General features: G+C 45.8%; 1 protein-coding gene across 2 annotated transcripts in view; it reads left to right on the forward strand.

Moving 5' to 3' along the window:
- Nucleotides 1-329: 329 nt before the first annotated feature.
- The window catches only part of TMEM161A (transmembrane protein 161A), a 31,959-nt gene continuing 7,308 nt past the window's right edge, over nucleotides 330-24,980 (forward strand). Inside the window, exons 1-7 of one of the 2 annotated variants that reach the window (XM_088478429.1) lie at nucleotides 330-510; nucleotides 8,881-8,984; nucleotides 11,174-11,254; nucleotides 14,418-14,515; nucleotides 20,350-20,506; nucleotides 20,643-20,794; nucleotides 21,233-21,293. In XM_088478429.1, the coding sequence (XP_088334555.1) occupies nucleotides 508-510; nucleotides 8,881-8,984; nucleotides 11,174-11,254; nucleotides 14,418-14,515; nucleotides 20,350-20,506; nucleotides 20,643-20,794; nucleotides 21,233-21,293 (656 nt within the window). In that variant the 5' untranslated portion in view covers nucleotides 330-507. Of the gene's footprint in view, nucleotides 511-8,880; nucleotides 8,985-11,173; nucleotides 11,255-14,417; nucleotides 14,516-14,543; nucleotides 15,117-20,349; nucleotides 20,507-20,642; nucleotides 20,795-21,232; nucleotides 21,294-24,980 lie in introns of those variants that run through there. The other variant, XM_088478430.1, reaches the window with a different exon arrangement.

The following is a 24,980-nucleotide window of genomic DNA, read 5'->3' on the forward strand; positions in this document are numbered from 1 at the left end:
GCATGAAACAGAATATCAGTATTAAAAAATATCTCCCGGCACCCAACACTCATTGTGTTTATATATATCCTGTACTAGGTTTCACGTTCATTATCTCTATTACTGCCTAGTTGTGCCTGTTCCTTTTAACTCAGCCTCACGGACACGATTCTTACCAACTCTATACCTATGATAATATGGTTAAGTATAGTAACTGACTGACCCCATCTACTACATCTCCCAGCATGCACTCCGCGCTATGACCCGGGACCCTGCTACCCGGATACATTGAGGAAATATAAATAACAAGGCAGCCGCCTACCAATGCCGTATTCTAGCCGGCGATTAGTTGCTTGGCTGTCAGTCACCGCAATGCCGACGTCTGACTGGCCTAGCTGCTAGCACCAGCACTGACTTCCTTAAAGGGACAGTAGCCCAGTGCCCTTCCTGCAGCTGTTCTCCCCCTTCACATGGTTGGTGAAGTGTAATCCTCTTTGCAACAAGACCATCTAAAGAGCCAAAGTCAGCATGGTGAGATAACATTTTACATCAGTGCAATAGCATCAGATACGTGCAGATAACTCGTGATTTAATGTGCACGTGTGTGCCTCTTGTATGTCTGTTGTTACTAGTTATCTTGTGGAAGTCGCTGCAAGTCTTTCCCTAATGAGTTATTGGAGTTCCAGATACAGGATCAGAATGCATTGCAATTATTTGAAAAGTAGAAGTTCTATCAGTAACATGGCTGCCATCTGTACCTAATGCCCAGGGGCAGTGCCAAGTGTAAAGCTTTGTCCATGGTTTTTATGAAAACATTTTTATTTCTACTTCAGGGTCCATAGGGTATCCACAGGATACCTTGGGTATAGGTGTGACGTCAGTCGCAGGGCACCAAAGAGTTAAGCTTTCAGCCTCCCAGGATGCACTAGGTCCCCCTCCTATACCCCGCCCCCGGGCCAAGGCACCTCAGTTTAGTTTGGTGCCCGGCCGGAGTCGGGTGCACCTGTTGGAGTGGGGGCTAGAAGAGCCCCTGAAGCTTATTCTTCATGCAGCTGTGGCTGCACATCTGGATGTACAGCATGGACAGTCAGTCCTGACGTCCATGCTGTCTTCCCTACACCCCGCCGGTACCAGAACGCCGGTACTGATCCGGGGATGCTGGTGGGCGTCTGGGGTCACAGCTAGCGGTGACCCCAGATGCTCCGGACCATGGCCGGATTCAAGGGGGACAGAGGTAAGCAGCGGGGTCCCGCGGTGGGTCCCCGCTGATCACATGGTCCTAAGTCCCCAGGCAGGGGGCTCCCTGGGGACTGGCTGCAGCGTGGAGCCAGGCGACCAACCTGCGCTTCCACTACCCCCTGGGACAGCGGACCGCAGCAGAGCGGTAGCGCTGCGGCGTCCCAGGGGTTAAATGCATGCCAGGGGAGCGCGCCTTCCCTGTCTCACAGCCGGCGCCTCCCCCGCTGCACACAGCCCTCTCTGCATGCTGCCGACTGGTCCTGTGGCAGCGCTCCTCCCCCAGGCCAGCCTCCTCTCTGCTCCTCGGCGGCCATCTTCTCCAGAACGCATGGTGAACGCTGCTGGAAGCGCTGGACGGAAGCATCGTGGTCTGGGTCCCCCCGCATACCTCTCCTCCGCTGTGGTCAGGTCTGTGTATGCAGCGCTGTGTCCTACCAGGCCCTGTGTCTGTGTAGTTGAGTGATCAGCGCTGTTAGTGCAGGAATTGTTATTTTTCTGCATTGTATGTGACTGTGCTAGCGCTGCTGCCTGTAATCTTTTCTTCTCTAAACTGTCAGCTTTATTACTGTCCCTGTTCTTTCTGCTAAAGCCCTTGCGGTGCGGTGCTGCAGGGTGGTCTCTCGCCTATTTAATACTTAATTGGTGAGAGAGGTCACATACGTGGTGCCATCATGTCTGAAAGTGATTTTCCCCTCCGGCTACAGTGTACCACGTGCAAAGTACCGTTAGCGGAGGGGGAGGGTAGCGCGGAGGGCCTTTGCCGGCAGTGTTTGTCCATGGCGCGGCCTATTACGGTTACAGCACCGGTACAGGAGCCGCCCTGGGCTTGTTTCGCTCAGGCGTTAACAGCTTTAGTGGGCCAGTTAGCTCCGCAGCCCGCGTTTACTCCGATGGGTTTGTCCCAGCAGTCTGTGGTGTCGTCACCCATGCAGGGGTTCCCACGACAATTGGTGGTACCCCACAGTCTCCCTATTTCCCCGCTCCCGGGTTCTCAGGAGCCAGCGTGGGTTAACTCCCTGACGAGTTCTGTACAGCACTTGTCGGATGTGTTGCAAGGGGAGTCTGTGATGCGGTCTCATAAAAGGCCGGTGGCGTCTCTGTCCGCTCCTTATGAGGATGACGAAGGGACGTCTGATGATGGGGAGATTCTAGATCCTTACGATCAGGAACCTCTCCATACTAAGGACGCTGATGCTAAGTCCAAAGTATATATTCCTGGACTTATTCGGGCGGTCCGCACAGCCTTGGTGATTGAGGACGAAGTTCCCCCAGCGGCTAAATCTAAGTATGCCTTTTTCAAAGATGTGAAGGGCGATGCCACAGTCTTTCCTCTTTCGGGTCAGTTGGTGGACCATTTAGAGGAGGCGTGGAAACAACCTGGCAAAAGATACCAGCCGCAGAGACGCCTGGCGGTGGCTTATCCGTTCGCGGATAATTATTTTGCGAAGTGGGAATCCCCTCCACAGGTGGATTCTCACGTGACCCGTCTTGTCCGTAGTGCCACATTGCCGATGCCATCCATGTCCTCCCTTAAGGATGCTACGGACCGCAAGGTAGAAATCTGCCTGAAGTCCGCTTATTCCCTTGCTGGGGGGGCAGCACGGCCGGCTATGGCCATTTGCTGGGTTGCCAGAGCGATGGAGCGCTGGGCGGATTCATTAGAGGCTTCTTTTGAATCCGACTGTCCGGCCGATCAGGCGGAGTTGATTGGCAATCTCCGTGATTCGGCCACCTACATCAACGAGGCGGCTCTAGACATTAGTACTCTGGTGTCTAGAATTTCTTCAGCAGCGGTAGCTGCTCGTCGCACCTTGTGGCTGCGATCCTGGAAGGCGGACGCAGATTCCAAGAAAGGTCTGGAAGCGTTGCCGTTTACCGGAGAAGTTCTCTTCGGTCCGGATCTGGATAAGATTGTGGCCACGCTGGCGGCAGCCAAATCTGCCTGTCTCCCGTCGGCCGCTGCTCCTTCTGGTTCGGGACCATCGTCCTTTCGGTCATCTAGGGCCCAGGGCAGGCCCAAACCACAGTCGTTTCCTCGACAGGCTGGCCCTAAGAAATCGGTCAAGCCCCGGAAGCAGGCATGGAGTACCAGACGTCCGGCCCCCAAGCCAGATGGCAAGCCTGCGGCCTGACGGTCCGGGCCTCCCTTTGGGGGATCCCAGGGTGGGAGGCCGCCTGCTACAGTTCGCCCAGTGTTGGTCGACCACTACGACAGACACTTGGGTTCTGGAGGTGGTTTCCCACGGATACGCCCTCTCCTTCCGGCACAGACCCCCGGCTCGCTTCTTCACCACGGGTCTCCCATCAGACCGGAACAAGGCTACGGAGCTGCGGAAGGTATTGCACACTATGCTCCAGGCTGGAGTTATAGTGGCGGTTCCATTCTCCCAGAGGGGCCAGGGTTTCTATTCAAATCTATTTTTGGTACAGAAACCCAATGGGTCATATCGTCCGATTCTCAACCTCAAAGCACTCAACAAGTCTTTGCGGGTCCCGAAGTTTCGGATGGAGACCCTACGGTCCATCATTCTGGCGCTGGAACCTGGGGACTACTTGGTGTCATTGGACATACAGGACGCTTACCTGCATGTCCCTATTCTTTGGCGCCATCAACAGTTCCTCAGGTTTGCAATCAGCAGCGACCACTTCCAGTTTCGGGCGTTACCTTTTGGCCTGGCAACAGCACCACGTGTTTTCACCAAGGTGATGGCGGTCATGGCGGCTTCTCTGCGGCTGCAGGGAGTCCGCATGTTGCCGTATTTGGACGACCTGTTATTGGTGGCAGGATCTCCAGAGCTCCTGTTACGCCACTTGGACCTGACCATTGCACTGCTGCAACGGCACGGCTGGCTAATCAACTGGCAGAAGTCCACTCTAATCCCGTCTCGGAGGATTCTGCATCTTGGAGCCTTATTGGACTCGGGACAGCAAAGGATCTTCGTGACGGAGGACAAGATCTCTGCTTTACAGTCAAGGGTGCGCAGTTGTCTGCACAGCCGCCGGGTGTCCTTACACTCGGCGATGAGGTTACTGGGCTCCATGGTGTCGGTGTTCGACATGGTGGAATACGCCCAGTTTCACTCCAGACCTCTGCAGCACCTGATCCTGTCCAAGTGGAACGGGCTGACTCAGTCTCTGAAGTCCCAGACGATTGTGCTCACCCAGGAGGTTCGCCTGTCCCTTACGTGGTGGTTACAGACGACCCACCTCAACAAGGGACGTCCGTTCTGGGTTCCAAATTGGGTCCTGTTGACAACGGACGCCAGTCTTCGGGGCTGGGGAGCAGTTTCGGGTCCACACTTGTTCCAGGGCAGGTGGACGCCGACAGAAGCGGAGCTTCCAATAAATATCTTGGAACTCCGTGCGGTCTTCAATGCTCTCCAGCAGGCACAGCGGTTTCTCCAGGGTCGCCCGGTGCAGGTCCAGTCGGACAACGCTACCACCGTGGCCTACATAAACAGGCAAGGAGGAACTCGCAGTCGGGCGGCTCTCGTAGAGGTCTCTCGGATCCTGGTTTGGGCGGAGCGCAATCTTCCGGCCATATCAGCGGTCTTCATCCCGGGAGTGCTCAATTGGGAGGCGGACTTTCTAAGTCGCCAGGACGTTCATCCGGGGGAATGGTCCCTGCACCCGGACGTTTTTCAACTACTGGTGGACAGGTGGGGTCTTCCAGAAATCGACCTCATGGCGTCCCGGCACAACAACAAGTTGCCGGTGTACGGGTCTCGCACAAGAGACGAAGGGGCGTCTCTGGTGGATGCTCTGTCCGTCCGGTGGACGTTCCGGTTCGCATAACTGTTCCCTCCGGTCTCCCTTCTTCCACGGGTAATCCGGAAATTCAAACAGGAAGGAGGGACGCTCCTGTTGATAGCTCCCGCGTGGCCCAGACGGCACTGGTTCTCAGACCTTCAGGGTCTGTCCGTGGACATTCCTCTGCGGTTGCCGCTACGACCGGACCTTCTGTCTCAGGGTCCTTGCCTTCACCCGGACCTGACTCGGCTGTCTTTGACGGCGTGGCTGTTGAGACGGCCATGCTGAGGTCCCGGGGGTTTTCCAGCTCTGTGGTGCGTACCATGTTACGAGCTCGGAAACCGTCTTCCGCGAGGATATACCATCGCGTGTGGCATACGTTCTTCCAGTGGTGTCGACCGAGAGGTTATGCACCGCGGGAGTTTCGTCTGTCTCGGATTCTCGCCTTCCTGCAAGCGGGACTAGATCATGGGCTTCGCCTTGCTTCTTTGAAGGTACAGGTTTCGGCCCTATCTGTCTGGTTTCACCGTAGGATTGCTACAATCCCGGATGTGCGCACCTTTATGCAGGGTGTTCTCCGCATTCAGCCGCCCTTTGTTCCACCTGTGGCGCCTTGGGATTTGGCTGTGGTCCTGAGGGCTCTCCAAGGACCGCCGTTTGAACCACTGGGCTCAGTGGATCTTAAATGGCTAACAGCTAAGACTGTTTTCCTTCTGGCCATTGCTTCGGCCAGACGTGTTTCTGAGTTAGGGGCTCTTTCTTGTAGACCCCCTTTCTTGGTTTTTTATGGGAACAGGGCAGTGCTCCGCACTCGGCCCGAGTTTCTTCCCAAAGTTATTTCCCAGTTTCATATTAACGAGGAAATAGTTGTTCCGGCCTTTAACTCACCGGGTCTTTCCGTGGGTGAGGCCTCTTTGGATGTTGTGCGGGCCTTAAGGACTTATGTTGACCGCACTTCTTCGTTTAGGAAGTCGGACGCTTTGTTTGTCCTCTTTGGCTTCCGTAAAAAGGGTTGGCCTGCTTCAAAGCAAACTTTGGCAGCCTGGATCCGTATGGCTATTTCTGAAGCTTATCTTCATGAAGGCCTACCGGTCCCTCCTTCTCTGAAGGCTCATTCCACTAGGTCTGTGGGTCCTTCGTGGGCAGCTCGACGTGGTGCCTCGGCAGTTCAGATCTGCAAGGCTGCTACGTGGTCTTCTGTCCATACCTTCGTGAGGTATTACAGGTTTGACACCTTCGCCTCTCAGGATGCTTCCTTTGGGCGGCGGATTCTCCTTTCTGCACAGGAGCGTCCCCACCCTTAAAGGATACTGCTTTGGGACATCCCCAAGGTATCCTGTGGATACCCTATGGACCCTGAAGTAGAAAATATGAGATATGGTAAGAACTTACCCTTGTTATCTCTATTTCTACGAAGTCCATAGGGTTCCACAGGACTCCCGCCCTGTCGCACCTGTGCTGCAGATGGGCTTTGCTCTGGTCACCGGTTTTCCGTCTCCCTCTGGTGAGAATGTGATTCTTGTATGTGTCCAGATCTTTGTTCTCTCTCTTCCTTCTCCTCCTCCGGCCTATGGCTTGGTAACTAACTGAGGTGCCTTGGCCCGGGGGCGGGGTATAGGAGGGGGACCTAGTGCATCCTGGGAGGCTGAAAGCTTAACTCTTTGGTGCCCTGCGACTGACGTCACACCTATACCCAAGGTATCCTGTGGAACCCTATGGACTTCGTAGAAATAGAGATAACAAGGGTAAGTTCTTACCATATCTCATATTTTTATTTTCTATGTAGGCATTGTTGCACCTCTTGTTCTGCATACACATATAGTATGTCTTGTTATCCTGATGGCTTTCCTAATTAAGATTTGTTGAATGGCAGTTGTTATAGACAGTAGAAACAAATCTTCTGCATGGCGGGGTAGTGCTGTCGCCCTGCATGTGCATAGATTCAAAATAAATCTTGAAAATCAGCTGGTAATAATTATACTATTTTGTACATTTTGGCAGTAATGGGATAAAATGACATCACTCTAATCCATGACAACCCAAGTCAGAGGTTGCTTATCTGCCAACTTCATTCATTTTCCATGAGGCTCAGTGGTTTTTCCCCACTTAAGGCCTCACACACACACACACTGATGTGTATTTTGTATTCTTTGTCATGTTCATCGAGTGATACCTTGTTGTGAATGGACCAAGTAGTGTTTGGAAAACACAACGTTTCCAGCCACAAGTAACCATACAAGTGGATTTGGGGTCATTGGAGCAATGTCTTCCATTTTCACACCCATGTGCCTGTGTTGTGTTAGGATTGAAAACACTTGTGTAATGCAAGAAGTTAACACCAGTGGATGTGAGCCCAATGCTGGGTACACACTAGACTATGTGTGTTCCCAGCGACGGCAGATGCAATTGTACGATATATTGTGCTGTCCATACACCGTGCATGATCTGATGTACGGCCTCCAGATGTCATCCCCAACACATCCAGAACCACGGTGACAGCTGTCATATCTTCAGATTGGCCTGCACTGCAGGCAGATCTGAACAAGTGACAAACGACGTGCGCAATAGTGTGTACACACTGGACGATTTGTCCCCCAAAACGACAAATTGTTCAATATATCGTCTAGTGTGTACCCAGCTTAATTTTTATGTATATAGTCATTCTGGTGAGGCAGAATAAAGTTTTATACTGCTGCATGTATTAAAAGGATGAAGGGAAGGAGCAGCGAGGAATTCTGCAATTTGGCTACATCTCATCTGTTGGTAATGGTTGTGGCAATTTTTAGTTTTGTACTTTGCACCCAAAGAGTTTCATTGAAACATAGGGTGCATAATATACAGTGCGTCTCAATTATTATAAGCTTGAAAGTAGCAGTATACAAAAATGGCATTTTATCTAGCATCCTTTATTTTATTTATTTATTTTTTTCCTTTCTCTGCAGTACAAAAACACTAATAAAAACCTATATCTATAGTTTATACATATTTCTAACATACCAAATATTTAATATCCATAGCTGTTTTATCAAAATGTATAGACTATCTCTCAAAACTACCACTAAATTAGTAATGCTACGGTGAACTTTTGTTTTATTCCATGTGTAGTGAACTCCTTGGTGACTGGTGATGGCAGCTGGTAAAAATATTTAGTGCTCTTAAGTCAAGGGGGGAAGGAGGGATGAACAGGTGAAGTTAGTGTAAAGCTGGCCATACACTGACCGATGACCTGGCAAATAAGCAGATCAAAATACCATTCTGAAATGTAATCTGTCAAAGAAATGATTTGCAGTAATGTCATTCTTTTGATGGTTTTATAGAAAGGAAAGCGGCTACTACTGGTTTCCCATAGATATGGGGTAGTTGGAACTCTGTCTAGGGCAGTGGTGGTCAATATGATGTTTATTGGGGGCCTCACAAGTGGCCTTTGGATCCATAAGGAGAATCATTAGATCATATTGTGAGAACTTTGTACACGCATTTAGTGTTCACACAGGCAGTATGTTAGCCTGGGGTCGGCAGACCTTAAACATAGGTGAGTTAATACCACTTTTACACAGAGAAAAGTAAAAAAAATCTGGGGCTTTTACCCAGCATTTGATACATGGGGTTTTTTGACAGTCCCAGTCTGTACACCCCCCCCTCCCCCCTCCCTTTCGCACAGAAAAGCAAATTGCCAGTTCAAGCACTTGGACCCGATAATTTCCTGGATCTTAAGTCTGAAAGGGGTAATAGAGTAGGGTATAATAATAGGTACCACATTCAATCTTGGTCCACTGATCAATGGGAGGAAATTAGGAGGAAAGACCAATATGTAGCCAACATAACACCAGTAACACAAGTTGGGACTGTGATGTGTTTATATTCTGATCTTGACACAAATAATGTCTACATTTATTATCCTTCTCTGTACAGGCTGTGATGGGGATACAGATGGTGGTCACCTTGCTGGTGGCTAGTGTTATGCAGAGAGTGTCCCCCCATTACTCCCTTGCACGTTGGCTTCTATGCAATGGCAGGTAAGCTGCTTTTATTAACAATATGGTGTTCTACTTCCTGGAGCTTCTATTGCTTGCTAATATCTTTAAATTGCAGTACATATTTATATGTTTAAAATAATTTTATGTTAAGGTGTGGGTATATGTATAATCATAAAGTACATTTCTTAAATTTTGGAAGAATAGGAAATGCAGAACCATGGGGGAGATTTATCAAAACTTGGAGAGAGATAAGGTACCTATCAATCAGCTTCTAACTGTCATTTTTCAAACACAGCCTGTAAAGTGACAGGAGCTGAGTGGTTAGTACTTTATTTCTCTCTACTATGTGCTAAACAATGGCTGTACATACAGACATATTATTAAAAGGGCAATTTTATTTATTTTTTTCCCTTTTCTTCTATATAGGCTAGAACATATACTATAACATCTCATTTCTGATTTAATGCGTTCCGGACATCCTTCATGTCGAATAGTCAACAAACCGCAGAGCCAAACACAGTGTATTGTCTAGCTCTGTATAGATTGTTATAAATTGCTGACATACTATAACAAATACACATTTAGTTTATAGCAACAGATGGATGAGTTGGGTCCAGTGACTCTACAGCTTATGGTGAATACAGCTTCTAGGGAGACCCTGCAGGCTGCTCTGACTGTCCATTCTTTTAATTCAAGTGCTGGAGAGCCACTAGATGTCAAATGGTCCACATTTGCTTACCATATCTGCCTACAATTTTTTTATATTGTGATATATTGTATGAAATGTCCACTAAAAATCTAGCCAATACCACAAACTGTCATCAGGGAATGGGATTGAAATCCCAACCGAGGCAGGTAAGTATGCTAACCTCTCCTGCCCCTCCCCCCTATCCCTCCCTTAGTGGTGCCTAACCCCCCCTTACTGCTCCCTAACCCTTCCTGGGGGGTGCCTAACCCTAACCTCTCCCTGGGGAAGCCTAACCCTCCCCCCTCCCCTCTGCAGCTAACAGGACGGGCGCCCTGGAGTCACCTCGTCCAGGCATGTGTCGTCCTGGGTTCTGGCATCAGGATTATGATAGGCGTCGGTATTTTGACGCCTATCATAAATCCCTAGCCTGCATTCTGCTGTTGGGATTGTGTCTGGCGGCATTGCGGCCGCCGGTCGCTAAAGTACATCTCGTCATCAGTCATATGTGTTTCACACTGCAATATACAAGAGAAATAGATACAATTCTTGCACTGTAATTTAAAGAACTGGAAAAAACAACAGTGACTTGAGTCATATCAAATTTACAAGTGTTAGCTGTGTTGTGTAAGTAAATTTCTTCTTATATTTGAATGTGACTATTTATAATTTCCCTCAAAATATCTGGTGCTTCATTAAGAAATAAAGTTGTAGGCTATCTTCCCCAATTTCTGATTTTTAATATACATATATTTGTTTATTTTTTATTTTTTCTTGAAAAAATGGACCCTAGTAATAATGGAGGAAGCTATTTAAAAGTATGGTAAAACCATATGGTTAACCTATAGGGCATTTTACTCAGAGAAAAGAGTTTATATTTGCATTTGTTAGTTGCCACACCGTAAACTGAACAAGGTCGTATAGTGAGAGGTAAAAGTTAAAACGTCCTCTGGAAGGCACATATTTCTGCAATTCTATTGTACAAATACTAGAGTTAATAAATCTGCGAATGTGGCAGTGAGCTCTGACTTATGCTGAGTACACACTGGGCGACATAACGGCTGTTCAATTGAACGGCCAATATATTGTGTGTGCATCAGCCAGGGTGTACAGACGATATGGCTGTGAACTACGTAGTTCAGACATATCACGCCTGCTGTGTAGCAAAGTCGATGGCATATATGTCTGCACATTGTGCTGTTTGTGTATGGGCAGTCACACAACCTCCCGTACACTTGCTGTGCAGGTCGCCAGGGAAGGGGGCGTGACGCGACTCCCAACCAGCGGGACCCCTGGTCAGATGGCAGTGATGGTCGTTCATTGTGTATGAACAACCATCATCTGCAGATATCATTCATTTTTTTTTTTTTCTCATTTATACCTATTTTTAGCTACATTACAACAGAACCAGCATTCACATGTAGAGATCTATAGAATGATTGATTGTCTATAAACTGATTTTTTATTTATTTATTTTGTTAATTGTGTTTAATTTTTATCATTTTTACTTCACATCACCTAATTGTTTATTTTGTGCAAATAGTTTGTTCCGTTTCAAGCATCCGACTGAGGATGAGCTGAGGTCACTTTCTGGGAAACCGAAACCCAAAGCCAAGCGAGAGAGGTAAGACTGACAAACTGGTGTGGTCTGTAGGAAGTTTAGGGTCTGTCCTTACCTCCAGTCGCCTTCCTCGTTCCCGACCCTGTCCTGCTATACTTACCCTGTGCCAGGTTCTCCTGTTCTGCTCTCATGTCTCCATGGCTGACATTTCAGAGATTACAGCCATCCTGCTTTATAATAAAGATTGCTGTCCAACTCTTCAGCACATCCAGGAAAATGTATGCCATTCTAATTATTTTGAGGGTAGAACAAACAAACAGAAATACCTGGACCATAGTTGAAGACTCAGAGATGCTAGCTGCCTGTTGCCTGCCAGTAATCTACATCATGGCCTCACCCACACTTGGCACCAGCTCCAGTCACTGTACTAGAAATTTCTGTCTCTATGCATCATTTTGGCACCTCTGTACGTCATTATCTGTGTTCTGTATAAGAGAGCTGATCTGGGTCACGATGGTTATCTTTTCCACCGTGTACCTTGTTGCAGGGCATGGATGCTGTACACATAGGGGCATATTCAATTAGATGCGAAAAGTCAGAAAGGTTTCGCCTGCTGTACTTTTGCCAACTTTGTGTGTTTTGGAGGCGAAAAATTTTCGTGCGACCCCGCTTTTCACCCTATTCAATTCCAAAGGACACGAAAACGGGACCCGGCGAAACGCAAACAGGCTAAAAGTACTGTCAGATTGGGGGAAATCAGCCTGACACCCCCCAAAAGATGTACTAACATTGGGGATCAGTGTAGATGACCCCGAATAGACCTGCTGAAGCTATTTGGGGTACTTAAATGCTCTCAATAGCGCTAATTAGCATCTTTGCACAAGTGGTGAAGAATAGCATTTAGCAGTGTTTTTTGGGAGAAAATAACTAGTCCCAGCAAACTTGGGGTACATGAAAATGGGTACAAGCATGGTTAAAAATATTCAACAAGCACCTGCAATCAAAAAACACCTCCCCCATACTTGCAGAGCCCCCAAAAGCTTAATTTGCTAGTTTTTAAGCTTGTACCTCAACTTTGTACTTTTTCACACCCTTTTTCAAAGTCATTTTTTGAGGTGGTGTTACATTTTTTTTAGGATTATTTTTGTTGCAGTTTTTCACTTTTTTCCGCCTGCTTTCCATAGGCAAATCTTTTTCGCCTATTCCAATTCACTGACTTTCTGCGTACGCGAAAAGTCTTTGGAATTGAATACTGGGATAAGTTTTTTTTCGCCTGGCGAAATGACATCATCAATGATACTTTTCCACTGAAAACGTTTTTTCTACGCTGATTGAATATGCCCCATAGTTGGTATCCCTGCAGAATAAACTAAGTGTTATTTTACAGTGTGAAAGGAGCTAGAGCAAGAAATAATGGTTTGTTAAAAAGTTAATATCCTATTTTCTCTGTAAAATGTCCATGAATTAACTATCATAGCAAAAGACTAATCTATCCTAAAATAAAGAATATAAAATTTGCTGTGGCAGAGTAAAATATGTAATACTTATTCCCAGTGAAGCTGACACAATATGGAAGAAGGTGTGTGGGCTGCTAAAGTGACAATTTGGAATTAACCCCCGATGTGAAAGTATTAATTGTTCCTATCACTTGGCAATGCATATAATAAACATGCACATGTACCTTCTCCTTTGCCTGCCTTTTGATATTTTGAGACCTTTAAGGACCAAGCTAAGCCACTCTGAGAATGCATTGTATAGTTAGGGAATTATCAGACATGACCAATAATGAAAGAAGGGCTTTGTAATCTGGTAAAGGGATTATGAGAAAGAGGCACAAAAAATGATCGTGTAATACATTGTACTTTCTGCAAGAAGGCGTTATTGAAACAAGTTCCATCACATTAATTTTTTGGTACACATTTATCACTTAGGGTTGTTTGAGGGATTGGATAAAAGCAAAAAAAAAAAAGCACACACCTTTGTTCCTGAACAAACCATGATGTAATGCAAGGCGTGCAAATACTTTTTATTTCTTTTGCATGTACAATAACTGTCTGCTTTTGCATGTGGCCCATGAATGCTGGACAGTTTTATTTTTACACTGCAATATAGATTAACGTCTAGACACACCCCTCTCAGATCTACAGTACATGTCTCTGCACATATTCTTTTTGCCCATCTGCAGTGCAACATGGTTTTGCCCAGGTGTAAAGATGTCTATTTGATGAGACTGCTTTTATTGTCAATTTTATATAGCCCTAATTTGAACCATGGAGACTATGGGGCATAATTGCAAACAGTGCAAATGTGCAGCAACAGTTATGTTGGGTACACATTAGCAGATCAATTGATCGGGCAATATATCGTTTGGGCAGTGTGTACCAGCGATGTGTATGTGAATGACGTTTTTAACAGACGTATTGCGTTGGCTATGCTGCACAGCCGATGGCAGATATATTGGGGTATCGTGCTGTGCGTATGGGCGGTCAGTCATCCGCCCGTACACTTGCTGCAGAGGCCATATGGAGAGGAGAGTGACGCAAACCTCGCCCAACGGGGCACGCGGCCAGATGGCAGCAGATTGTTCTGTGCGTATGAACAACCATCATCTGCAAATATATCTTGAGATCAGTCAATCTCCAGATATAACTTTCTGGTGTGTACCCAGCTTTAAACATTTGCATTCATTATCTGGATTACACTACATCAGTTAATACTAAATACAGATTGGTTGCCTCATAATTTTGTACCGTTAGCAACAGTTGGGACCAATGTTCTGATATGTGAGCATTAAGTCCATATGTAACAGACAGTGTGCCTAATTCATGGCAATTGGGCTGCACATGACCAAGTGGTAGTACAGGAGAGTGATCCTTTGGATACCACTTTACAAAAAAAAAAAAAAAAAGCCACTTTCTAACCTATAGGCTACATTTTTTGGAGCTTGGTATATCCCATTTTGAAGATTACTGATGCAATCATGAAGACGACCGCAATAGATCTCTCCAATATTAGCTGTGGTACCCTGATGATCTAAAATTTGGCAGTGTTCCAAAAAGAGCCATTTCAGAGGATGGACTACAAATTGAGCTTGATAAATGTGCCCCTAGAGATTCTGAGAATTATTGCTTGGTGTCAGTTTTTCCTCCATAACATTTACAGAGTAGGTATTTTGATGAAGTAACTTATAATTGTTGAATTGTCTTTGTCTCTATCTCTCTCTTAGGAGAATGAATGGGGTGACAGACGAGAAGCCCCTGACTGTCCCAAGAGATATAGACCTGCATTTGGATGCACAGCCAATTACTACCATAGATGCCCTAGGTGAATAAGGTTTTTAATAGCGGCCCAAAAATTGCAAAAACTTATTTTTTTATTTATCATTTTCCAGGTCTTCAAGATTGGGGATTATCACAAATATAGTGATTCTGTAATTTGCAACCTGAATTAAATGTTTTCAATTTACGGGGGTCTATTTACTAACAGTCCACATACCGTGGAGTTATTGCTGCTCCTGCTAGCGCTGCGAAGCAGGAGCAGGCTACTGCAGCTATTAATAAGAAACCAGCTGACGAAAAGGGTGAGCGTTAAGTTCACCCCTAAGCGGTTTCTGTCCCCCTTCTTACTGCTCACCACAAAGGTCCTGCACATACGTGCATTCATGTGGATGGCACAAGTACTCCGGCGGCTGATGTGATGTCAGTGAAGCGCGACTTCCAAAGCATGGACTGCGGGGCAGAGCAGCCTGGACACATTCCCAAAAGACAGCTGCACTGAGCATTTTTTTTTTTTTCAACTGGAACAAATTTTATTCACAAACAACAAGATAAACATCAGAAGACTTCCGGTATGCCTGAGTAGAGACGGGAGACAGGAGTTATAGGCAGCCAAGGGAAGCGATGCGGCATGGAGATCACAGTACTCGGTAAGCAGTCAACGATGCTTGATAACTTAGTGCTGCCATAGGATATAGCCACCTCTGATTTTCTGCTAGCAGCAGAAAAGAACATAAAATCCATTAGTACGAGAAACGGTATGTACTTGGATTTTCTATGCCTCTGAGCTCTTTTGCACCCTTACCACCTGTTAGTAAATAGACCCCACAGTATTCTGTGATACTAAGGTACAGAGGAAATGCTTTAGTTAGTTTACAGTCTCATTACGTATTATTTATGCAAGTGACTGAGCAACCTTTCATCATTATAAATAAATTAATACATTAACAAGGTGATTAAATCACAGTAATGTAATTTGTGGGAGATGCTAAAATGTGTAATATATATATTATATATATATATATATATATATATATATTATATATATATATATAATTTTAATTGTCGCATGTTCCGGAACTGTGCGCATTCACATATGGGCAATGGAGATTAGTACGTATTTAAATTACATCTTCACTTACTACCCAGTTCTGTCTCTACTGTTGTAACAGGGGGGTTCTCACACAGGCAAAGTTTAAGTGAGGTTATGCCACAGAACAGGTGGCTATGCAGAATTGGATGTAAGCATAGATATTAACATATCTTTTGTACCTACTATAAGCTAGTGCAAGTGTGCGCTCAGATTTATTAAGGCTTTAGGGGCCTAGAACTCTTAAGATAAGGAAGTCCCATTGTTCAAAAACTAAGAGCAGAGTGTTATCATTCATGAGACAGCAAATTACTATTAGATGGTACATATTAAAGAGGCTGATAGACCAATGCCATTACAAAAGAATTAGTTACTTAACACTTATCTAAATACACTATTCAGGTTCATCCTGCATGTCTGTGTAAGAGTGACAGACATGCATAAAAATCAAGCAGGTAAAGGAGACTGACAGAAGGGTCAGCACCCGCTGACAAGAACAGGAGTATATAGTCCAGAGGCTGGCTGGTAACTTTTAACCAGTATAAACAGTTAATCGAAGTGGGCCAGTGTGTGCCACCATAATGGGCATGGCTAAGTCATGGAGAGAGCATGCATACTACTAGCCGATACACCAACACTTTTTTTTTCTTTATTTGACAATGAAAATGCAATGTAAATACGTGCATGCACCCATCACAACTACCACTAATCAAATATCCCAATATAAATACATGTCTGCATTACCTGACAGACTACAGTGGTATATTTACTGAGTCGCGGAATTCAAAATCCATGGCTTGGCTCCTTGAAGAAGTGACCAGACTCACTCCCCTTTCGCCTACACGCGCGCAGCCGATCCAACTGTGGACTTCACCCACCACCACCCCCCAATCACTACGTGGTAATGCGCTGACCCACAGGGCCACCGCTGGTCCAGGTGGCCGCTAGCACCACCAGCGAATGGTTGGTAACCTGTCCTGGACCGTGGTGCGCATCCACCCCTCCGCTCCCAGACGGCAATGCTGCCTTGCAAGAACCGCACAGCAAGGAGCCCCAAAAATGGGGCTATACACCTTCCTATTCCCCGCCCCCCAAAGTCAGTCACGCCATCATCTATACACCCACTTCCACTGAAACTCCTCACCCACCATACATACCCTGCCCCTTTCCCCCTCTCGGACCATTCCAGAGCAGCACTGTGCCTACTCCATAAACTGTTTGGCCCCCTACTCTGTTGTCCATTTTTTTACTTAACACCATCCAGCACACATAAAACAACAATTTGCCCTACACCCAAAGAGAGCGCACTTGTCCACGCTGCCCCCCCCCCCCCCCCCTCTTTCAGATTGCACTACCAGTAGGACCAGGTACTCCTACAGAAGGTGCAGCACTCTTCCCCACACTCTCACCTACACCCCTAACCCCTACCCTTCCCCTTACCATCCTTCACCCCCCCCACATCCAACTCTACTACCACCATTGAATGAGCGCGATTCACCACTATATCTGCAAAAAAATCCATGGCTTGTTAATGGTTCTGGCTGTGGAATTTAAAAGGGCAATGATAAATGCAAAACACTCCTGGTTTAGCATATAATTGTATTGCACTAAGGGCCTGATTCAGAGCCGGATGCAATTTGCGGACGGTCGTTCAGGAAAAGGGGGTGGCTATTCAAATGAACCGTTCGCTCTTTGCGGTCTGTTCCCGCCTCTATGTCTGAACGAGCTAACAAAACTTGCGGTCGTTTTTTGGATAACTACGCCCCCTGGCCGCTCGCATCCTACGTCATGTCCGCTATTTATTAGATTAATCGAGTACATCGACCAGCGTATGAACTGCTCGCTATTCTTGTGGTTGTGGTTGGTTTTTCCTACCACAATTTTGCGAGCAGTTCTGACTATAAAATAACCCAGTGACGTGGACAGTGACGCTGCTGTATTAATTATGCACACCCATAAAACGCCCGTTTTGACCTTTAAGCACGCCTGCGTTCGGATCTCCACTCCCCGTTTTCAAGCACCTTCCCCTGTTACCACCCACATACGCCTCCTCCTGTCTCTCAAATTAGCTGGCATTCGCTATTTAGCGAACAAACTATTTTGGGCCGCACTGACTGGTTCGCGCATGCGTATTACGATCCGTACGCATGGTTGGGCAAACATCGCTCTGAATGAACGAGCGGCCGCTTCACGAGCGGCTCTGAATCAGGCCCTAAGCGCCTAATTTTCAAAGTAAGCTATACCCCAGAGGCTGCAACATTAGTAGCAGACCTGGACAGGACTTAGGGTCTCATTCAGACCCTGTCGAAAGCGCCAATGCGCTTGCAACCGGGTCGATGGTCCACACAGAGCATGCGCACAACTGAGCCGGCTCCGTCGTAAGCCCCGATGGTCCGCGATGGTGATGATCATCGCGACCATCACCCTGATCGCAAGCTAGCTGTGGGTGGTAACCCACAGCTTAGCTTGCGATCCTGGAGGCAGCACTTCAAAACAAGAAGTGCCCGCCCTCATTCAGAGTGAGTGGATCGCTTCTTGCAATCGACTCTGAATGAGGGCCTTAGTGTGGATATTGTAGCACCCAGCAGGGAACAGACAGACATCCTGAATGTAATTAAGTGACACAACTGAACAACAGCACCCTAAATTCAAATGATCAGGGAATGCCTCTGTGTACAGAGCCCTCGTGACTTGCAGAGACAGTAGCCCACCCCTGTGATTGTCAGGAAAAAGAAAAAAAAATTCCCAGCACAGTTTTACTTATGTCCATCCAACATCAATACCTGACCTTTTCCCCTATCGCTTCATGCCCTAAATTTAATTAATCCCTCCCTCAAGTCAATTCATATACCCATCCAGTTAATAACTTCCTAATTTCTAGCCAGCAACTTTAATTTAATTATTGCCCCAGCATATATACAGATGCACAGAGACACAGACTAGGGCATGTAGAGAAACACCTAGTCATATTGAAACAAGGGGACATGGAGCACATGGCCCCATTTCTCACCTAATCATACTATGTGCACATTGGTGATAATGACGAGTAACAAATTAAGGGCCTGTTCAGGTGTTGACACTAATGCATTAGCAGCTGCTTACAATTTTGCCGTGTGAAAATATGCTGCAATTGCATGGAAATGTATTGAAACGCCAACTGGCGCATCGCAAATCCAAGCAACGGGCGCACAAATACACTGCGGCTCTGGCGCATTCGCAGAAAAAGAACATCTGTCAGTTGTGACCAATTCGGGACTGTGTCCGGGTCTCAATCAGGCCCTTTGGTTACTGCATTTAATGAGCATGTCCTCCCAGCACTTATTTTTTATTTATTTATTTTTTATTTAGGTAGATGTTTTATTTGTAAAAGTTTCAAAACATAAATCATATAAAATAGCAGAATAATTATCACATCTGGACTAAAACTTCCTATACTTGGAAAACTGAATTTGGTGATCCACAGTATATATTCCACGTGGGTTGGATATGGGACTGCTGCTAGTTCATACAGCCAGTTACTCCTCTGGCATAAAATAACCACATATGAAAAAAAGACCCCCTAGTGACCTGTGCAAATGTCAAAATATATAATTTACAAATAGTAATATGTTTGACACAAAGGCTTCCTTTAGACGCACACTCAGCTGGAGCGAGGGTCCGAGACACCAGCCGACACAGACGTGGTACTTCCTCCCCACTCATGGTGATCCGAGACAGAAGGGAGACAAGCATTGTGAGTACTGGTTTAGTGTGCCGTATCCCCCGCTACTGTCGCTCGGAAGCGGAGAGGTGAGAGGCACTGCAGGCCTCCCTAACAGCGGCACCCAAGGAATTTAGCACACTTGGCAGCATTTAAAGATAACATTTTGCTATTTGGGAAACTCTGTGATATTGGAAAACCAGCCAGTGAGCATATAAATGTTAAGGTCTTAACCATCTAAGCACTATTGGAGGATTATTACGTAGAGAGACATTGTATACTAATCTGATTGCAACAACAAGCTGGGGAGCATACAAGTATCAATTTTGTCTTTACTTTTTATAATCCATATTGAATACTGGTTAGATGTTGAGCTATCCTAGTCATCTAGGAATACAGCAATTGGAATTAAGCACTGTAGAGAACTTCAACTATTTATGTATTAATTAGATTATTGTGAATAAATATATTTTTAAAGGAAGCCTTTGTGTCAGTCAAACATATTACTATTTGTAAATTATATATTTTGACATTTGTGCAGTTTACTAGGGGGTCTTTTTTTCATTAGGGTTAGGTTTAGGCTGCGGGGAGGGTCAAGTTTACCTGGAGGCGTCTGCATTATAACTTGGGTCAGGATTCTGACCGCCGGCATCCCGTACCCAAACCTTGTCCATTACCATGCTATTGAGACACCTTGTGATCTGCATAGTGAAAAATGGAAGTGCATGAATGCAGATTTTAGTAGTATATATGGAGTAGAGAAATACTCACACATGAAAGTAGTGACCAGTCAAAAATCTGCCCAGTGCAGACTAATTGTATTAATTTCTTTTTGGACTGTAAACAGTATAAGCGAAGTAACAGTAGCAGCTTTGTGTGTCATGTGTAGAAATTTAAATTTGCTATTTTTAATTTTAATGTATATTCTATTCTGAAAAATGTGCTATATAAAGGCAATTATTATTATTTTTTAGGCATAGAGTGGCTGAGGCAACATTTTAACATGGATGACACTAGTATGCTCCATGCTTCACCTGTAAATACTGAGCTATTTGTACAGGCATGACTTTCACATCTTTCTCTTTATTTGCAGTGCTTCGCTATTTCTTGGAGTACCAGTGGTTTGTAGACTTTGCTCTGTACTCGACTCTCATATACCTGTTCACTGAGGGATATTACTGTCTTGTGGATTCCCAGAGTGAGGTCAACATTGGGGTTCTGTGGTGTCTGATGACTGTCCTTTTTTCAATGTATCCTTGTAGCATGAATATAGTGGTTGGGGCGTAAGTAATAGAATATAAAAAGGTGACTGTGCACTATATACAGGCGTTAAAGTGGGGTAGTGAAATCTCTCAGACCAAAATTTCCTTACCCAGAAGCCTACAGTAAAGTCCTTTTTACGATGATGCAGCACTACTTCCGTTCAGAAGAAGGAGGAGAGCGTTCAGTCTGCCTGACCTTTGCCTTCCTTTTCCTTCTCATCGCCATGATAGTGATGGTTGTGAGAGAAGAGTATCTGGAGTTTGGACTGGAACCAGGTGATTCTGAGAATTCATTCTTTACTACGGTCTAAGAACATTATGTCATGATAACTAGTTTTGCTTACCTAGCCAGAGTTGCGCACAAGTAGTGTAGCCTGGATTTTGGGAAAATGATATGTTTAAATGTAGGTCTCCAATTATGTTGTTGTAGTGCTTACCTAAGAGTACTTTCTTCTTTCTTCTTCTTTCTTTTTTTTTTTTCTTCGCATGCCATTGAAAATGTCCCTAGTTTGTCTTTTTCAAAAAATGTTGACCTGTTACCACCAGGGTCTGAACACAAAAGTAATATTGGTATAGGTAAAAAAATGCACTGTCACCCATACATTTAACAGTTTTTGCCTTTCTCTTAGCTTGTCATGGAAACATACACGATATGTGTTGTGTTCAGTAAATGTCTCTGTAGTAGTTTATACTTGTCATCCACCTTTATTGCAGGTCTGAGCAGCATCTGCCACAATTTGGAAATATTAATGAAGCAACGAGGCTGGCAGTTGTCGTAAGTCTATCAGATATGGTTGCTGTAATGCTCACACAGGAATTTATGTATTTAGGCATGTATAGGAGGCTTCATTCTGAGCCAGCATGACTATTTTGCTGTTAATTATGAAAAATGTGAATCAACAACTCTGTTATAGTAAGCAAGTACACATGGAAAGCAGTAACTTCATGTCTACATCTTCAATGATCCACCATGTATAAAAAGGAACTGAACTCTACTATATGCAAAGGATCTTCACACTCCCAACATAAGTATAGACATTCATAAGGTGGCTAACAGAAGTGTGCTGGAGAGTTAACTTTACAGTTACAGACCACAGACCAATGGGCCTTATTCATTGGTGGTTACAGTGTCCATTTTGGTCTTGTCAGGTTACGGCCTAGGATCGTCCGTTACTCACCCCAGCGCTGACTTCCCGTGACTTCTCAAATGGTCAGAAGTCGGGTGCGGCGGCGAGTGACGCGCTTAGAATTATACCTTAGGTTCACTCGGACTCCCATGTGCGGCTCTGTGACTTGGTTACTGGGGTTGCCATCATGGGCGCAACCATGATAGTCTTCATCACCTGACTGATCCTTCGTCCACTGGTAGCATGGTTGCTGTCAGCTGACACTGTCCTCCAGTGGACTGCTACCTTAGGGTATATAACTGGACTCTGGACAGCAGGAAGTTGCCTGTACAACGTCATTACTACTGTTGTATGCTTGCCTTCACTTCGTTCCAGTTTCCTTGCTTCTTCTTCCACTCTCGAGTAATTTCTAGTCTCTCTTTATTAGCTGTGCATCTGGGTTCCCAGCCAGTGTACTCAGAATAACATCCAAGTACCATTACAGTGTCACTCTTCTGTGCCAGCGGTGTGTCTGGATCCCCTGCCAACGTACTCCTTACAACATCCAAATACTGCCTAAGTGCCACTCTCCTACTCTAGTGGTGCGTCTAGGTCCTCGGTGGGACTTATCCTTTGTCCTTCAGTGTACTACTCCTGGAAGTTATTCTATGGTGCCAATACAGTACCAGAGGAGTACAGAATCCTTGCTAGTGCTTCTCCCAGAAGTACATCCTCCTGGACCTCATCGATGTTATCTCCCTTCATTTCCTACTTGTATCAGATACCTGACCAAAGCACCGCAACCTGCTTGCTGGGTGCAGCTAAAACCCATATCCCGCTTGTAGGGGTCACTGGTTAACACCTCCGAGCAAGTTGGACTCCGCAACTTTGGTCAGGTCTCGTTAACATCCGATACTTGTGGATGAGAAGGACATATATCCAGGCCCTTCTCCTCCGATTCCTTCTTCAACCCGGGAACCTCAGCTTTCAGCTCCTCAGTAGGAGATCCCCCCTGAGTCGAACGTGACCGTTTGTACAGGCCCGATGGATGCTACAGGGTGCAGGGGTGCTGCAAGATTTCGCCTCTCGCATGGCTAATCAGGAGGCAAGTGGCTCAATATCTCCAAGAGCTCTCTGGGCAACTACTTTCCATCCAGTCGACCTTGGCCACGCTACTTTCTCCTCCCACCGTTTCGTCTTCAGTTGGCTTCCCCTCAATGCTTTGATGGAAACCATAGACCTAGCCGAGGTTTCATCAGTCAATGCGAGAGTTTGTCTGCCACAGAACTTCCCTACGTCTAGGTCAAAGGTGGCTTATAATATTTAGCTTTTTGACTAGAACCGCCTTGGATTGGGTCTCCCCATTATGGGACGGGCAGATCCTTTAGTGTCCAATTCTGAAAATTTTATTTCTTCTTTCAAAATTTTTGACGAGCCGGGCTGCACTGCCTCGGCCTCCTCCGATCTCCTTCAAGTACCTCAAGGGACCCGTACTGTGGGTCAGTACGTGGTCCAATTTCAAATTATTTCTTCGGAGTTAAAATGGAATGAAGAGGCCTTCAAGGCCACCTTTTTTACATGGACTTTCTGAAAAAATTAAAGATGAGTTAGCCTCTCGGGATGTTCTAGAGTCTTTCTCCGAAATCATCTCTCAGTGTATAAAGATAGATTTATGCCATAGAGCGTGGTTGGCTAGTAAAGGGCAAGAGGATCGATTTTTGGGATCTGTTTTTACCAGATGCACGCTCTTCTTCTCCAACAACGAGTAAAGAAGAACCTATGCAGGTTAATAAAGCTCAGCTCACCGTGGCTGACCGAACCCATCTGTTCCAGAAAAAGCTCTGCCTTTACTGCACAGCCCCAGACCATATTCTTAAAAATTGTCCCGTTCTTGCAGGAAACGCGAGACCCTAACCGGTTCTGGGAGCGTCCAGTTGGGGGTGTCAATCAAGCCATCCCATTTAATGGATAGTCTCTTATCGGTGTCGATTTCCTACAAGTCGAGGACAAAAGATTTGAAAGCCTTGGTATATTCCGGAGCCACCAGGAATTTTATTTGAGTCTCTGGCACTTACCTTGGGAATACCGGTAACTCCTTTACCCGGTAAGCTAGCTCTCTTGGGAGTAAATGGCAATGTCATTCTTGGAGACGCTATTTCTTCTGTTACCCACCCGGTTTCTCTCAGAGTAGGATACCTTCAAGAAATGTTGGCATTCCTAGTTCTACCTAAAACCTCATATGAACTAGTCTTAGGCCTGCCTTGGCTTAAAAGACACATTCCCATGCTGAATTGGTCTACCATGCAAATCCTAGCTTGGGGTCCTAGTTGTGTCCATCGATGTCTGTCCCACAATTGCGCTGGCGGCCATGTTCCAATGGATAGTCTGAGCAGCCATAAGGTTGCTCTAATGTCTGATGGTGCGACTTGTTGCATAAAGAGGTGGATTTGAGTTGCAGCCAGTGGGCATCTCTGTATGAATACCACCATCTGCAGCATCAGCATACAGACCTAGTTGCGCTGTGTAGAAAGATGCAGTCATTTCTGTATTACCATCCACCTCTGAATCGGGCCTATTATCCTTCACACACTTGGCCAATGTCACATAAAGAACACTTGGCTGTCATTTTTATATCTGGTAAGCTTACTGTAGGGATTAGTGTCAGTGAGGCCTGGGCTCATTTATTTGTCTTTGCTTGACTCCCAGTCTGTAGAAATCTAAATATCACACTAACTTCAGCTACTACTAGGTTGCAGCAGATCACCAGACAATACATTTAAGGGAGCATTACAGTTCTGTTTGATATTACATCACATAACACCACACCACATGAAGTATGAGTGATGTCCAGTGTGTGTGTATATGATAGCCCAACATCACGTATTGCTCTTTCATCCAATCTCTGAAGCACTGACGCTGGGATATGAGTGAGGGGCCGAGGAGTAGGCACTAAAAATAGACTGACTGAAACTTCCCCTTTCTCTAGCTCTCCAAATTTTTTTTATTTTTTTTTTAGTGCCAGCAGGAGCTGGCACAAAGAAGTATAGGGCTTTGTTTGTTTCTAGCATAAACATATATATATATATTTTTTTTTTTACCCTAAAGCATGGGTCTTCAACCTTGGCCCTCCAGCTGCCGTGGAACTACACAGCCCAGCATACCTTGCCACCGTTTTGATATAAAAGCATGCTAAAACTGTTGCAGGGCATCCTGGGATCTGTAGTTCCATAGCAGCTGGAGGGCCAAGGTTGAAGACCCCTGCCCTAAAGGAATCTTAGAGCCTGAATCCCCTTATGGGATCAAGGCTGGAGGAGTGGGAATTAGGAGCAGTACTGGTAGCCAGTATTTGCTCATCC

This window comes from Taudactylus pleione, unplaced genomic scaffold, assembly GCF_031769625.1.
Source record: "Taudactylus pleione unplaced genomic scaffold, aTauple2 ptg000214l, whole genome shotgun sequence".
Classification (NCBI taxonomy): Eukaryota; Metazoa; Chordata; class Amphibia; order Anura; family Myobatrachidae; genus Taudactylus; species Taudactylus pleione.